Below are 16,063 nucleotides of genomic sequence, written 5' to 3'. Positions count from 1 at the left end.
TCAACCTATCAGTGTCAGTGCCCTGCTACCATTTCCCCAGATCACTTTCCCATTCATTTCAAGGGACAATTCAGATCCACACCCTGGGTTGGGTGTACCATGGTGCCAAAGTTGGATTGAATGTGGTACAGCAGTCAGATGAAGAACTAGTGGGCTCTACTGAAGTAATTATAAGGAACACCTACTAATAAGCGTTGTTATATGGGTATTACAAGCTGAATGAGTTAATGTATATACAATGCTTAGACCACTACCTGACATATAATAAATGCTCTTAAGTGTTAGAACAGGGGTTTCTTTGATCTTTTTTACTTATGTATTCCAAGAGTGCCTAGATGAGTGCTTGGCACGTAGTGGGCCCTCAGTAAATGTCTGGCGAATGAGGGATTGTTGAAGTTTTGCTTTGAGGGCTCAAGGTGATGTTCTGGGATCTGGTCAGCAGAGGGCAGAACCGGTGCCGATAAAAAATCCTATGTGCTGAGAGGGTATTGCCACTTAACTCGCAAACATTTGGGGTGGGGTAGAGCTGGAGGGTGGGGAGGGTAGTAACGAGGTATATAGAGCCCTTACTTTGTGAATTCAGGCAAATAAGTAGTTCTAGGCTCAGGAGCTGCCCTGGTGCTCAGGAGTTGCCCTGGTGCTACTCAGGAGTAGCTCTTCTTTTGAACTTGTGACTGACTGCTCCATGCTCCCTTCAACAAATCCTCTTTCCTGTTAATGCTAATATACACTGGGTTTCTGCAACTTGCAAGCAAAAGAATTCATATTATTCTATTATTTAATCCTGTAAGCATAAGGACTCTGTGAAGGAGAGCCACTACCATGGTTAGGGACACTGAAGTCCCAGAGTTGCCACACTGGGTCTGCTTCCTGCCCAATTTCCCAGCCAACCACTCTCTTTAGGCGTGTGGTTTCACCACATTTCTACCCTCAAGCTTCCCTTGGTTTGTTTTCTTCTTTTGCTGTGCCCACTTAGATCAGTCCTATCTTTTCAAAACCCAGTTCAAATTCTACCTTTGTCTGACTCCTCAAAATCTACCCAATCTCATTTCTTAAAACCCTTCTAGCCTGACCATTCATTCCTATTCTTGATTCCATTTCCTATTTGGGACTTTGGACTGGGTGCTCTCTAAAGTCTCATTCAACTGTAGACTTCTGAATCGTTTTCTTCCCATATGTCAAATCTTCTTAAATAGGTCTCTACCTTCTCCTTCAAGAAGAGCTAAGGAAAGCTATGCCTGGGTGGCTTAGTCAGTTAAGCATCTGACTCTTGATTTCAGCTCAGGTATGATCTCAGGGTGTGGGACTGAGTCCCACGTCGGGCTCTGCGCTGACAGCTTGGAGCCTGCTTGGGATTTTCTCTCCCTCTCTCTGCCCCTCCCCTGCTCATGCTCACTCTCTCAAAATAAATAAATAAACATTAAAAAAAAAAAAAGAAAAACTAAGGAAAGGCTTGAGCATATATGGGGCTCAGCACAGATTTGCAGGGAGTTAACACAACTGACTGCTCATGGGAATGAATGTGTTCTGTATCTTCCATTCAAGAAACACACAAGCATTTATTTTTATTTTTTCAAGGTGGAAGTAGCTCCCCCCCCCCCCGATTATACAAGTAGCATACTTATGGTCAGATAAATCAAATATTACATACTTTTTTAAGTAAAAAAGGGAAAATCACAATCCTTATTTTTCAGAGATAATTACTATCAAAATATTCTTTCGGGTTTTTGCTATATACAAATATGTATGTTTCAGTAGGGCTTTCTGGAGACCCTTTGTACATCCCTTAAACAGTAATCAAACAGAACAGTGCGAGGTTCCAGCTGGGGATTTGTAGCTTGTAAGGTATTCACTCGTCACATTGCACATATTAGGCTGAACCATATGAAAACTACTGATATTCAGCTGCTTTTGACCTACAAACACAATTTTATGGTTTTAATCTAATGTATGTGAAGACCAGAATGTCAGAATTAGTAGAGCTCTTAGAGACTTTCCAGTTGAACTGTTTCATTGTGAGGAGGTGGGAAAAGGATCAGAGAAAGGCATGACCACTCAGTTCATGTACCAGAATCCTTCCACTGAACCAGGTACCTGCCTTGCATGCTCTCCTTCTTTTAATATGGTAATCTTCTAGGTGTGATAATAACCTTCTAGAAGCAGATTTCAATTTGGTGTCAGAAAATTCTTCCCAGAGTTTAATCAAATCAGAAGAGGCTGTGTTAGAGGTAGTGACTGGAGATGTGGCTCGGAAGGGCACTGTGACCTGGCTGGAGAAGTGCACGAATCATGGAACTAAAGAGCCTTAACATTCAGGGCCCTGCACTTGCATGGCTCCTTAGGGTCTTGGGAGGGGTCCTAGTAATGTATTGACATGGCAATATGTTTTTGTAATATTTGCAAAAGCAAAATTATTTTGAATTCTTTTTCTTAAGGGGACCCCCAGAATCGTGTAAGTTTCAGGCCTGGATCCTGTCCCGTGTTTAAAAAGCACTAGTCAAGGAAACCAGAGCTCCTACATTCCAGCTATGGCACTACTCTGGCCCAGATGGGCAGAATGGTACTTAATTTGCTTCCCTCACAGGGGGTAAAATCACAAATGTTAAATGTCTGGAAAAATATAAAATGTGAACAAATATAAATAAGTAACGTTACTCATTTCTTATCTGTGATATGGTAATCACTGCTGCTTTTCATGGTCATTGAAGATAACACATCAAAAAACATGTCCTCCGTGCATCTTCCCGTTTTATTTGCTTCTGCTACAACTTCCTTTTCTCCTTCCTCCAGCCTCCAGCTCCTAGCTCCCAGTACTCCAGCCACTGGACCAGTAGTGGTTACTATCTTTTGCTACTTCTATATATTTGTTCATGGGGCTCCCAAAAGTCTGCTTTTGCTGGAAAAAAAAATCTTTATCCGCAAGGCCCAGGTCTCCCAGCCCCTCTCCTCCCACCCTAACGATTTCTTCTAGCCCTTTCTCTTGTTGATCTTATAGATGGGGACACTGAGGCCTGATGTGGTTCAGCACTGAGTTCTGGTGTCTTGATATTCTGCCATTCCTGGCCCCCTAGCATCAGATCATAGACACACGGTTCTTGATGTACACGTGATAGGGGTCACTGCGCTTGTCCACTTTACGGGAGCGGGTATATCCCAGGATGAGGCTGCCCACAGTGACAGCAAATAGAAACATGACAAAGAGAATGTACATGTAGGAGTTGTCATCACGGCCAGGTAGGCTGGCCCGCCGCTTCTCTGTCAGGTTGTCTGGCCCTGGCCGGCAGAGCAGGTTGCTGTGAATAGTGGCATTTAGAGCCTTCAGCACAGCGTGCAGGCTTTTGTACCAAGTCTCAGTCCCGTTGGTGGTCTCCATAGCAATAGGGATTGCAGTGGGCAAAGAACTGGAGGACGCTCTGTTGGTGACAGAAAAGAGAAAGGGGATAGCTTCTGTCATCTGCAGCTTGAATTCCATCCCGACTCCCTCAAACCCCAGCGAAAATCCCAACATCACAGTTTATTCTACCTATTTGTTTACTTGTCTGTCTTCTCCACTAGACTGCCAGGTCAATGAAGGCAGGGACTATGTCTGTTTTACTAACTGCTATATGCAAGCACTTAAGACAGCACCCAGTAGGTGCTCAATAAATACTTGTGAAATAAAGCCTTCCTCAACCATTGTAACCCATATTAATCTTTTTTTTTTTTTTTTGATTCTATAAATCACCGAGCTTTAGGCTACAAGGGCTTTAGGGATTATTTACTCTAATTCCTTCCATTTTTATACAAAGGGAAGCTGAGGCCCAGAGAGAATTAAGTGGCCTGTCCATGATCACAGAGAATATTGGAAGTAGAGCCAAGACAGAGTCCCTCTCTGTGATGGCCGGCTTACAGCTCCTTTGGCTCCTGGGCCAGCTCTCGGCAGGACTGTGTGGCACCATCAGAAGACATTACCCAGAGCCCTCCTTCAGCACAGTTTTTTTTATATTCCATGGACAGCATTTACAAGAAGTTTGGGGATGGCTTAAATTTCACCCTACCTGGAGGCCAGAGGCTGGGTCATTTGATCTCTTAAGCACATTATGTCCCAAATGCTCTAGGTATTGCTAGCTATTTAGGGGAAATTCTGTTGGAAAAGAGGCGGTGGGGGAAACAGGGAGAGGCTGATAACCACTGCAGACACCAGGGAAAAGAAGGACAGGGTTGAACCTGAGGGCAGGGGTGTGAAAGGAACACTCAGTCTGGTTTGGAGTTTTCCTACCCCAGAGAGGGAAGAGACAGGCACCTCAACTCTCCTGCCTTCTGACACAAAGTCACTGTGTACCTGGTATATAATAAATGTTCCTTCCCCTTCTTCTTAGAGATCCTTAGTCCATAATATAGAAAAACATCCAAAGACAACTTTGTATCCTAATCTCTGAAAAATCATGTCATTCTCTTTAAGCAAGGCTCCATCCACACTCACTTCTTTCAGGAAGACTTCATTGAGTCCTCTCTATACTTTAACCATATTCCACAAGCTTTATTGTTGCAGCCCTCCCTTTTGACCAGCACTTACATGTAAGGCACTGTGTGGCTATTCTCTTGTTATTGATAAGGGTATTAGCAGACCACATGCTCCTGGTCAGCAGGACTGTATCTCTCCCTCAAGTCTAGGGGATTACCCTGAGACTGGCTGGGTGTTGTGTTTCCCCAGGGTTCTACCTAGTAACTGGCTGGCTGTTCTTCCTTCAATAGTCTCCAGTAAAAATGGCTATTTTAGGGACTTTTCCACAGGCCAATCACTCAGAGTTCACTAACTGGTTCCAAAGCCCTCCTTTATCTAGGTAGATCTGTCAACCTAACTGAAACTAACAAACTTGAATATTACATATGGTCTCTTCCAAACAAAAGATGACTGTTATGATCATGATCAATATTCATGAACAACTCTATGAATGAAGAAGTTAGGGGGAAGAATTTAAATAGTACAGCAATCACCCAGGACTGACCTACATTTCGTGCAAGGCCTTTGGGGCTCCCTGGTAAGTAGTACTTGAACTACCTTGTCTGGATGGAGGAGGGAAAGAGAACAAGGGCTCGTGGAGTTAAGATCCAGAAGGCAGAGATTCTCATCTACGACCTCAATTGTCAGGTAAGAAATTTGTGCCTTCTTCTTCCCTTGTATGGACCAATGGAAAGCAGGAGCAGCACAATGAAATTAATGGCTCAACTCATCATTCAGCCAGTCAGGGCCTCATGCTGGGAGCTTGGGGAGGATGAAACACAGTCCCTGAACTTAGGGACATTGCCAGCTGATATATTATGAAGGCAACAAGCCAAGGGCTACTGGGGCTTAGAGAAAGAAGGGACGAATTCTGATCAAGGCTCAGAGAGTATTCAGTGACGGAGGCATTTGAATTGGACCTTGAAGGGCTTTTAGGAAGTAGAGAAGGCAAGAAAAGCAAAGAGGTAAACAAGCATGACAACAAGAATGTTTAGAAGAGGGGCACCTGGGTGGCTCGGTCGGTTAAGCAGCTGACTCCAGCTCAGGTCACAGTCTCATGGTTCATGAGCTCAAGCCCCACGTTGAGCTCTGTGCTGACAGCTTAGAGCCTGGAGCCTGCTTTGGATTCTGTGTCTCCCTCTCTCTCTGCCCCTCCCCTGCTCGTTTTCTGTCTCTTTCTCTCAAAAACAAACATTAAAATTTAAATTAAAAAAAAAAACAACAACGTAGACCGTGGAATAGAGAGAGACTTCTCTGAAGTAGATCATGGAGAGCCTTGAGTGCCAGGCTGCAGAGCTGGAACTTTATCCTGTAGTTGGGGAAGAGCCATGGAACAGTATTTTAAAAGGGAATACAGTGATGAGATCTATGCTTTGAAAGGACAGTCGGGCTGCCATATGGACTGGAGGAGGCAAGAATTGAGGCAGGGAGCCTAATGACAAGGGTCCTGAAATAGTTCAGGCAGAAGACACTGAGTCCTGAGCTGGGACCATGGGGATGACAAGGTGGGGGCAGGAGTTAAGATCTCACAGATGTGATTTGTGAGAGGTATGTGGGGAATGGCTTAGGGAAGAAGGGGCCTTGGGCAGTTTTACAGGCAGATAACAGATAGATGGAGTGCCTGGAGGATCCCACTTTGAAAGAAATGGGCTTCTTGCCATGTTCTGGCTTTAGTTTTCTCATCTGTCGAAATGATTATCATCGGGAGTTATTCAATGGGTTGAGTTTCAATTTTGCAAGATGAAAAAGTTCTAGAGATCTGTTGCACAACGATGTGAATACAGTTAATGATACTGAGCTGTATACTTAAAAATAGTTAAAATAGTAAATTTCATGTATTTTTTAAACCATGATTAAAAACAACAACAAAAGACTATTTATTATCCCTGTCCTGCCTCCCTCCAGGCTTGCTTGAGCATACACTTTTATTATGGTGAAAAAAATGTTTCAATCTAGTAAGTATGTATACACAGTACATACAGTGAAGACGAAGTCTCCCTATTCCCAGTGGTCCAGGACTCTTTCCCGGAGCAGTCACTGTTACCAGTTTTCTTAGAAATCCTTTGCAAAGTAGTTTTAACTGACAGGGCAGAGGAAGGGGAACCTATATCTGGAAGACTCACCAAATAGTAGGCAAATTCTCTGGCTCTGAATCAGCTTCAGAAATCTCCCTGTGGGTGCCCTAAGGCTCCCCTGCCCCTCAGCTTCTTCAGGGTGTCTCTGGACACATCTGGGGTCTCAGTGTTGACACTGAGAGCCGAGAAGGAAAGGCCCAGTGCTGGAAAACAGGGGAGGAGGCAGAGAAGGAAGAAATCAGACACACAGAAAAATCTTCAGAACCAGGGTGGATCTCCTAAGGCTGGGGCCCCGAGGGTTGTGCAATAGCTTTGCTGTGGGCACTAACCAACCCCCCCCCCCACTTCCCCTCCCCTTTATGCAGCAGCTGGGTCAGACCAGCCTAGGGTTGCAGTTACAGGAACTGTGCAGTGGCTAAGGGACATCTGATTGCTGTCCCCCAACCTCAGGCCCGCGATGTCTCTACTGGGTGACTTTGTGATAAAACCTCAGTTTAACATGTGGACTCCTGCTCGGGGAGCTGCCAATAGTGCAGACTAAAATATTCCCTTTCCTAAGGGTACAGGTATCTTAACAGAAGTCTCTAAAAGGTTCAAAGAGCCTGAGCCCCAAGGGAATGATGTGTGTGGCAGGGTGGCAGCTGGCAGTGGGTTGATATTTTACATAGACACAAATGATGTTTCCAATGAACCTATTTGGAGAGACTGGGTAATACATGGTCACAGCATCAGCACTATCTGTAGCAAAACTCATTGTGAAAATTAAAGAAGAAAATTGCAGCGTCTGGTACCAGGTGCCGCACAGGAGTGGTGACGGTTTTATTTTTGCAGAGCAGAGGCTGGCGGGACCTTCAGAGGCCATTTAGTCTAACCTTTAGTTAACCTCCCTCATCTTACAGTTAAGGAAATGGAAACCCAAGGAGCTGTCTTGGTTCAGTTGCTACTTGTGTGACTTTGGGCATGTGACTTCCCTTTTCTGGGCCTCAGCTTCTGTCTGCATCTATAAAATGAAGGCACTTTATGTAATCTGGCAAGGTTGCAGTAAGCTCTAACATCCCACAAAGGTACAAATCACAAAACCACACTGTGAGATTATGGGAGATTGGACAGGTTGGTGGGAGAGGTATTTTGGGGTCTTTTTAGAGCCCCTGAATCACAAGATAAGGAAGGCTGCAGACTTTTTTCTCACAGATTAAAGATGTACCTGAGACAAGGACTAAGTTACACTGAATATTCCTGCCTAGATGAACTGAGAGTCAAGTCAGTTGACTTTGGCTTTTTTTCTTAACAGTTCATCTGTCCAGGTGATCTAGCCAGGGAAGGAGGGAGACTCTGTGCAGAAAATGAGGGTGGACGGACAGTGTGGGGGATGGGGTGGGCTCCAATGCAGGGTTCAGTGAGGGCAGTAAAAGTTCATGAAATCATTGATCCCTCAGATCCTCCTTCTGGGGCCTCTGGATAGACCTGGAAGTTTGTGGTTCTGACAGGGGAAGCAAAGAAGTCACTCTTACATTATCTTTAGGTACTGGGTTGGGGTAGGAATGAGGGCCTGGGTGCAAGGGCATTGCTGGGTCAGGAGAGACAGAAAGCTGATAAAGAATGGGTTGGTTCTCTGTGAACTGCCTCTAGGTCCAAGGATTGGCAGTTGGCAACAATGAGAATTTTGTTCCTCTTTCTGAGCTCCTTGGTTTCCCTTGTCAAGACAGTCACTGATTATAAAGTTCATAATGGGGCAGATAGAGCTCTGCTCCGGAGAGTTCTTAACTTGAAACAGAAGATAGACCAGTTAATAGGAACTGACCATGCTGAAAGAGATTGTAAAGATTATTTAGAATCTAGATTCTAGGCCAAGGCCTCCATTTTGTAGATGGGGAAATGGAAGCTCTGAGAGGGAGGGTGACTTGCCCAAAATGACACGACTAGTGACGGGCAGAGCTCTGATCAGGACCGAGGTCTTTGGGGGCATGTGCTGTTAACGTGCTCTTTCCACTACCAATGGCAACATTCCCTGGCATCTGAGTTGTGCATCATATGGAACACAGTCTTCTCGTGTCCTGTAGCATCATATCCTCTAATTCCATACTTTTTCCTGTACTGCAGATTCTCACCAGTCGAGGATCTAGTAGGGATGGGGGGGCGGTGGATGTTGGCATGTTTTGGACGGGGAGTTAACCTTCTTTTATAATCTCATCTCCTATGGTCCTTCCTGCTCTAGACCCACTCCTGATCCCCCAAAACGCCAGGCTCACTCTCTTCTTCCACACTCTATTGCTATTTCTATTTCCTGCACCTTAACAGATTCTTCCTAAATGTTTTGTTTGTTTGTTTGTTTGTTTTTTAAGTAAGCTCTATGCCCAACATGGGGCTTGAACTCCAGTCACATGCTCCAACTGAGCCAGCCAGGTACCTCATCCCCCAACTCCCCATCCCTGAGAGTTAGAACTCAAAGGTGTCTAACCTGGGGGTGGAGCTGTAAAGCTGTCATCTGAAGGATGAACTGGGCATCTTAGGTTTTCTTTCAGGTTTCTCTGGGGAAAAATGAAACTCCGCCATCGGTTCTTTTGGTTTTCCCACTGCTCTGTTTTAGCTACTCTTTCAGAGTGAACATCTTAAGTGTTTAGAAATGTGGTAAAGAGAGGTGAGGGGGAAAAAGTCACACAAAGCAGATGGAGATCCAAAGACAATCCCTGGGACCACACAATTTTGCCATTGGTCCCTCTGGCAATCTTATCACCACATGGACTGGGAAGCCAGTGGAGTGGGAGGAGGAGTTCAAGGTATGGACCTTAACAAAGAGTTGGAAGGAGACAGAGATAGAATCTGAGCTGAAAGGGATCTTAATACTTATGCTGTTAGTACAATCCCCATCCAAACAGGAAAATAGAGCACCCCCTCCCTGAGGAAACCACTTGCACAAGGTCTCACAGCCCCATGAACTGGGATCACAAATTGGCTTCACATCCACGGACCTTTCTAGTGTCAGTTCCCCGTTGCCTGTAGGAAAGTCTAACCTTCTCAGATTGTCATTGAAGCTTCTTTGGATATGACCCTGACTCTCCCCAGTTCCCTGTGCCAACTGGTACTGAGTTACAGACCATTCTCCAAACATTCCTCACATTTGCACACCTCTTGCCTTTGCTTATGCTGTTTTCTTAGGCAGAGGAGTTTCCTTCCTCTTTTTACCTTCCTGGTGAACTCCTACTCATCCTTAAAGACCCAGCTCTAATGTCACCTCTATAGACCCCCTCCTGAGAGACCCCCTTCCCCACTCCCTAGCCAATTAGTCTTTCCCTCTTGTCTGTTCCTAAAGTGCTTTGCATAAAACCCTATTAGAGCACTATGCTGTACTAAAAGTGTATGTGTGTATAGGTATCGATATATGTAGATATGTATGCTAAACTATGTGCTGTGAGGTGTGAGGGCAGGGACCTGTGCCTCATATACTTCTTTATGCCCTGGGCCCAAGCACATAGTAGGCACTCAAGAATAAATGAATCAGGGGCACCTGGGTGGCTCAGTTGGTTAAGCATCTGACTCTTGATTGAGGTCATGATCTCATGGTTTGTGGGTTCGAGCCCTGCATCAGGCTCTGCACTGACAGTGTGGAGCCTGCTTGGGATTTTCTCTTTCCCTTTCTCTCTGTCCCTCCCCTGCTTGTGTTCTCTCTCCCTTTATCTCTCAAAACAAATAACTAAACATTTTAAAAATTGATTAAAAAAAAAGAATCAATGCCATTTCTTATTAGACCATCCCCTACCCAGTACACACATAGACATTCATGAAAACAGCTTACAGTACTTAAAAAGCAAGAGCAGGCCAAAACATATTTGATTTGGTCTGGGGAAGGGGTGGCTCAAAGAAAAGAAGGTGTCTCAGTCAGGTGGGGAAGTGACTCAGAGGAGAAGGAATTCTAAGACTTCTTTGAAAGCCCAGATGTTCCCTGCACCTGAATCGCATTCAATCCAAAGGGCAAACATTCTTGGCCCCAAAACACTAGCAGTGGCTTTGCCACCCTCTTCCCTGTGTACCTACTCAGGGTGTGGCCACACACACCCAACCACTGCACACACACAGTCCAATTTCCAGTCACCCAGCCTGTGATTTTGCCTTTCATGTGTGCGTTTCATGGTTCCAATCTTGGCTGTATGCTTGGGTATGTGACCTTGAGCACTGCATTTATTTCCTCTGAAACTCATGTATGAGATGGGGATAATTATCCCTGCCCTGTTTACCTCACATGGGAACTGGAGGAGACAACAGAGGAAGGTGTTTTAGAAATTGCCAAGTATTATAGAAACATAAGAGACAATGATGGGGCAGTCGGGTCACCTGGTTTTCTTTTCCGTTTTTCTACCCCCACCTCCAGATTACCAAGTGTTGCCCCACGCCTGCTGCCTTAGTTCTCTATCTTCTGAAGAAGTCAACAGGTTCTTATTACTCTTCTTGATTCTTGACACACTTTCCTCCTTCAGAAGCCTTCCTTGTTTCTCATACTCTGATCAGCCCTGTAGTCCCTTTCAATTGAGGGGTACCATTTGGTAGTCCTATAGTTAATGGAGAACACACAGGAATTGGAATCAAGAGACCTGCCCCTATTTGGCTGTGTCTAGCTGTGTGTCTCAGTGAAGTGACGGCTCCACTCTGGGCCTCATGTTCCCCATCAGTAAGATGGGGGTTTTGCCTTAATTCCTTCTCAGTAGGTATTTTGAGCACCTGCTCATTCAGTGTATGGATAGAAATGTGTTTTGAGATGTATGAAGTGAGTGAGGGATGAAGAACGTTGTTGGTTATCATCTTAGGAATCAAGAAAATATGAAAGCAGTTTCCATGCCTCAGGCAGGGGTCTCCTCCATTTGGAACCACCAAAGTTGATAGATGGCATTACAAAATGAGGGCCTTACACTTTTACAATGCACGTTTGTAGGTGAAGTGGAGAGAGCCCTGGATTAGAAGTGAGGAGGCTTGGGTTTTGCTTCTCTCTGGTCCTGGTATGTTCCTAGGCAAGCTATCTCCCTGCTGCCTCAGTTTCCCCATATGCAAATTGGTGAAGATGGGGAGGAGGGAAAGGAGGAGATACTCTTCATGGGCCTTCATACAAGGGTCTGTCTGAACTCATCTACTTTCTAGATAAGAGAATCCCACCCAGGTCCAGACCTCTTTCCCCTCATGTCACACGGAGTGTGGGGCAACAAGATGGAGAGGCCCATTCTACAGGTAGTGACCCAGGAAAAGAAAGCACAAGGCATGGGAATGCAAGCTGGTGCAGCCACTATGGAAAACAGTATGGAGGTTCCTCAAAAAACTAAAAATAGAACTACCCTACAACCCAGCAATTGCACTACTAGGCATTTATCCAAGGGATACAGGTGTGCTGTTTCAAAGGGACACATGCACCCCCATGTTTATAGCAGCACTATCAACAATAGCCAAAGTATGGAAAGAGCCCAAATGTCCATCGATGGATGAATGGATAAAGAAGATGTGGTATACATATACAATGGAGTATTACTCGGCAATCAAAAAGAATGAAATCGTGCCATTTGCAAGTACGTGGATGGAACTGGAGGGTATTATGCTCAGTGAAATTAGTCAGTCAGAGAAAGACAAAAATCATATGACTTCACTCATATGAGGACTTTAAGACAAAACAGAGGAACATAAGGGAAGGGAAACAAAACTAATATAAAAACAGGGAGGGGGACAAAACAGAAGAGACTCATAAATACGGAGAACAAACAGGGTTACTGCAGGGGTTGTGGGAAGGGGGATGGGCTAAATGGGTAAGGGGCACTAAGGAATCTACTCCTGAAATCATTGTTGCACTATATGCTAACTAATTTGGATGTAAGTTTAAAAAAATAAAAAAATAAAACAAGTTAAAAAAAAAAGCACAAGGCATACAGCCGGTAGGGGGCTTGCACAGGTTTACACAACCTGTAAACTGGAACTCCAGTCTCCCGACTCCCAACGTAGTAGACCTCTGTTATTAGCAACAGAAGGTGTGCCTTTGAAAGTCCCCAGGCGCAGGACACAATGCAGTAGCAAATGGGCAAGTCAGCTCCGGCAGAGCAAAAAGACCACGCAGGGTCCCCGAAGGGTGTTTCTGCTTGTGCTCTCGCTGCGGACCAGCCGGTGTTCGCACGCACATTTGTGGACGTGGAAAGAGCTTCCGAGCCGCGGTCCGGGGGCCTGTGAATGCCGGTGCAAGCCCCCATGGTTTTCAGGCTGGGTGTGCCAGGAGCCCAGCTCCGCGCCACGTGGGGCCCCGGGATCCCTGCAGCTCGGGTCTGGGGAGGATCAGCTCCGTACGTGAGCCGTTCCGCACCTCGGGTCGGCGTTCTCCCGGGAAGCGGGAAGACTCCTCACTTCTACCCTCAGCTGCAACCCAGCTTTCCCGACCCTGCTAGTGCGCCTTACCTGCCTCTCGGCAAGCCTCTGAGGGGCGCCCGTCCGTCGGTAGGACACCGCACTCTGTGCTCCCCAGTGCCTCCGCACAGCACCCCTTGGCGCTCGGGTGGCCAGTTAGCACACAGCGCGCCCCCTCGGCTCTGCGCCCCAACCCGCGCTCTGCTCCCTTTAACCTTCCCCAGGGCGCCTCCTCCCCCAGCCCCGCCCGGCCCCAGCACACCCACTTCTACTCTGGCTGACTTAGGGCGCCCCCGCCCAGCTGCTTGGCCTTACACAGCGGAGGGCTCCGATCCTTCCGTCTCTTGCAGCGCCTGCTTCCTGGACGGGAGACCAAATGCCTCTCACTTTGCTTCAGTTTATCCAGCCTGAGACTGATCAAAAGGCGAGGCTGAACATTGGGTGCTGGGGGAATAAGGCTTTGCCCCTAAGTGGCTGTGTGGTGGTGGGCAAGTCACTGCCCCGCGCTGGGCCATAGCTTCCTCGCTGTAAAATGGGTACGGTTCCTGGCATGCATTCTTCACCATACGGTGGTGGTTGGGGTCAGATGAGATTGTAGCATCCAAAATATTAAAGCCAGTGGTCACTGGAGAAATCATCTCACACAAACCGTCTCTTCCAGGCCAGCTTGGGGAAGGGACTTGCCCAGGCTCACTGAGAAGCCAGCAGCAGAGCTCAGACTTAGAATCTACTATGCCACTTTCTCTCCTTCACCCCAGCTTATGCCTCTTCCTTCCACGTGTCGACACGTGTCGACAGCTCCCCACATGCCCACACAACTGTTTCCAGCTGTACCTCATGTCCCAGAACACCCTGCACTTGTGGCCACCAGGCCCTCCCTCCCACTATTACTTTCTTGCTGATGACACTGCAGGCTCCAGAAAAGATAAGCAGCCAGGGGCAGCTGGAAAATGAGGACCAGGAGGCTATGGGCAGCAGAGTGGACAGTGGCAGAGAATAGCCTCTCAGGGACTCTGTGGGAGTCCTTATCAGAGCCCTCTTTAACAGCCTCCCACCTTGGACTAATTAATAATAAACTGAGGCCAGCTCTTGCTCCCTTGTAAACAAAGATCTGTTCCAGGATATCTGAGGCCCTTATCACAGAATCTCAGGTTGTATTTAAGAAGTGCTATCATTTTGGGGCGCCTGGGTGGCTCAGTCGGTTAAGCGTTCGACTTCAGCTCAGGTCACGATCTCGCGGTCCGCGAGTTCGGGCCCCGCGTCAGGCTCTGGGCTGATGGCTCAGAGCCTGGAGCCTGCTTCCGATTCTGTGTCTCCCTCTCTCTCTGCCCCTCCCCCGTTCATGCTGTGTCTCTCTCTGTCTCAAAAATAAATAAACGTTAAAAAAAAAATTTAAAAAGAAGTGCTATCATTTTGAAAAGATCTACCACGTGGAGGGAATGCTGTACAAAACTGCTATTCTTTATCAAAACACAGTACTGTCATTTTATTTCTGTGGTTACGTATTTTAACCCAGCTACTTCTTTTCCTCAGTCCGATTATCACCTCTCAGAAAAGTCATCCTGACTCTGGGCATGCAGTACCAAATTTCAGTCTGCCTAAGAATCACCTAGGAGCTCATTCTTATAAAGTAGACTTGGATGCCACACCAGAAGTTCCAATCCAGGAGATCTGGAATGGAGCTCAGAAATAAACATTTAAAAAAAAAAAAAAAAGATTCCCAATGATTCTGACGTGAGTGGTTCTTAAGATCAGCCTTGAGGAAACAGTCCTGGTTCCTTCCCCATTCTGCCAGGGCCTTGCATTTACTCTATAGGACTTTTTATTACGCTTATCAAAAGTAACTATTTGCCCACCTCATCTACTAGATTGCAAGTTCTTTGAAGATAAGGATTATCTCGTTTTAATAAAATTTTAGAATCATAGACTTAAAATCACACCATCTTAGAGTTCTAGAATCATTTAGTGATAGAACCTAACTTGGAAGGACCCTTGGAGTTATCTGGTCAAACCCCTAAGAATCCCCTATATTTCATTAAAATTTTTTTTAATGTTTATTTATTATTTTGAGAGACAGAGAGAGACTGAGCGCGAATGGGTGAAGGGCGGAGAGAGAGGGAGACACAGACTCCGAAGCAGGCTCCAGGCTCTGAGCTGTCAGCACAGAGCCCAACGTGGGGCTGGAACCCATGGACTGCGAGATCATGACCTGAGCTGAAGTCAGCTGCTTAATGGACTGAGGCACCCAGGGGCCCCACCTACATTTCATTTTTGACATGAGATTGTCCAGCTTCTCTGGCACACCATTAGTGACAAGCAGCTCACTGCTTCTGAGGCAGGCAAAGTTCTGATTGTTAGGATGTTTTCACGTTTTGACAAAAACTGCCTCCTAGTTACTTCTGCCCTTTGGTCCTTGTGCCCACTGGAGACATAAAGTGTATGCCTAGTTTTCGTTCCCTTTTTTGGTCCTTCAGAAATTTGAGGTCTGTCCTCCACTTCCCCTGCTCTGGAGTGAGAATGGAGCAGGAACCGTGTTAGAGAAGCCAGGTGCCTAAGGGGTTCTTGGAAAGTGGACCGAGATGCCTCATTTTCTTTTTCTGTGCCTCGCAGGTTTGCAACAAAGCTTAGATGACCCAATGTGTGCAACGGGCCCAGAGCTGGGTCCAGCGTGATGCGTGTGCTTAATAGGTGGCAGCTCCTATTGTTATTAGATGAGAAAAGAAAGGATGGAACAAAGTTTCTGTCTCAGGGAGACCATAGTCTGAGAACAGCCTTCAGGGGACTCTCAAATCCAAAGAATTTGGAGACAAGGCCCTGACCTGAGGACAGGTTGGGCAGGGGAGTGGGGTGGGATGATCGAAGGGGTCAGGGAAAGACTCACCTGGAGATAACACCTCCTTTAAGTCTTTGCTCAAGTGCCACCTTCTGGCTGAGGTCTTCCCTGACCATCCCATATACAAATCCTAGTCCCTCCTTACCGCTGCCCTCCCTAACCCCCTTCTCTGCCTGGTTTTTCAGTAACATTTAACATCATCTGATATATTTAACTTAAAAAAAAATCTTTTGCTGTTGTTTCTCTTGCTGCATTCCTCAGCTGAAGCTCCCAGCTTCTGTCAGCCCTATCTCAGAGCTCTACTTG

General features: G+C 46.3%; 1 protein-coding gene across 4 annotated transcripts; it reads right to left on the bottom strand.

Moving 5' to 3' along the window:
* Positions 1-1,539: 1,539 nt before the first annotated feature.
* Positions 1,540-13,117, bottom strand: KCNE3 (potassium voltage-gated channel subfamily E regulatory subunit 3). 4 transcript variants are annotated; one of them, XM_006936940.5, is made up of 4 exons: positions 12,976-13,103; positions 9,017-9,086; positions 6,607-6,761; positions 1,540-3,413 (listed from the first exon to the last, which is right to left on the bottom strand). In XM_006936940.5, the coding sequence occupies exon 4, from the start codon at positions 3,371-3,373 to the stop codon at positions 3,074-3,076; it is 300 nt and encodes a 99-aa protein (XP_006937002.1). In that variant the 5' UTR covers positions 3,374-3,413; positions 6,607-6,761; positions 9,017-9,086; positions 12,976-13,103; the 3' UTR covers positions 1,540-3,073. The 4 variants fall into 4 exon arrangements, 3 of the variants coding, with proteins under 3 accessions (XP_006937002.1, XP_003992778.1, XP_006937003.1); XM_003992729.6 differs by lacking the exon at positions 9,017-9,086 and having other exon boundaries at positions 12,976-13,117; XR_890806.3 differs by lacking the exons at positions 1,540-3,413; positions 9,017-9,086 and adding an exon at positions 5,619-5,792 and having other exon boundaries at positions 12,976-13,117.
* Positions 13,118-16,063: the final 2,946 nt, after the last annotated feature.

This window comes from Felis catus, chromosome D1 (genome assembly GCF_018350175.1).
Source record: "Felis catus isolate Fca126 chromosome D1, F.catus_Fca126_mat1.0, whole genome shotgun sequence".
Classification (NCBI taxonomy): domain Eukaryota; kingdom Metazoa; phylum Chordata; class Mammalia; order Carnivora; family Felidae; genus Felis; species Felis catus.
The sequence above is the reverse complement of the archived record's forward strand: the minus strand, read 5'-3'. Positions and strand labels throughout refer to the sequence as shown.

Coding starts and splice junctions, on each gene's coding strand:
- KCNE3 (XM_003992729.6), bottom strand. CDS start 3,373: ATGGAGACCACCAACGGGACTGAGACTTGGTACAAAAGCCTGCACGCT.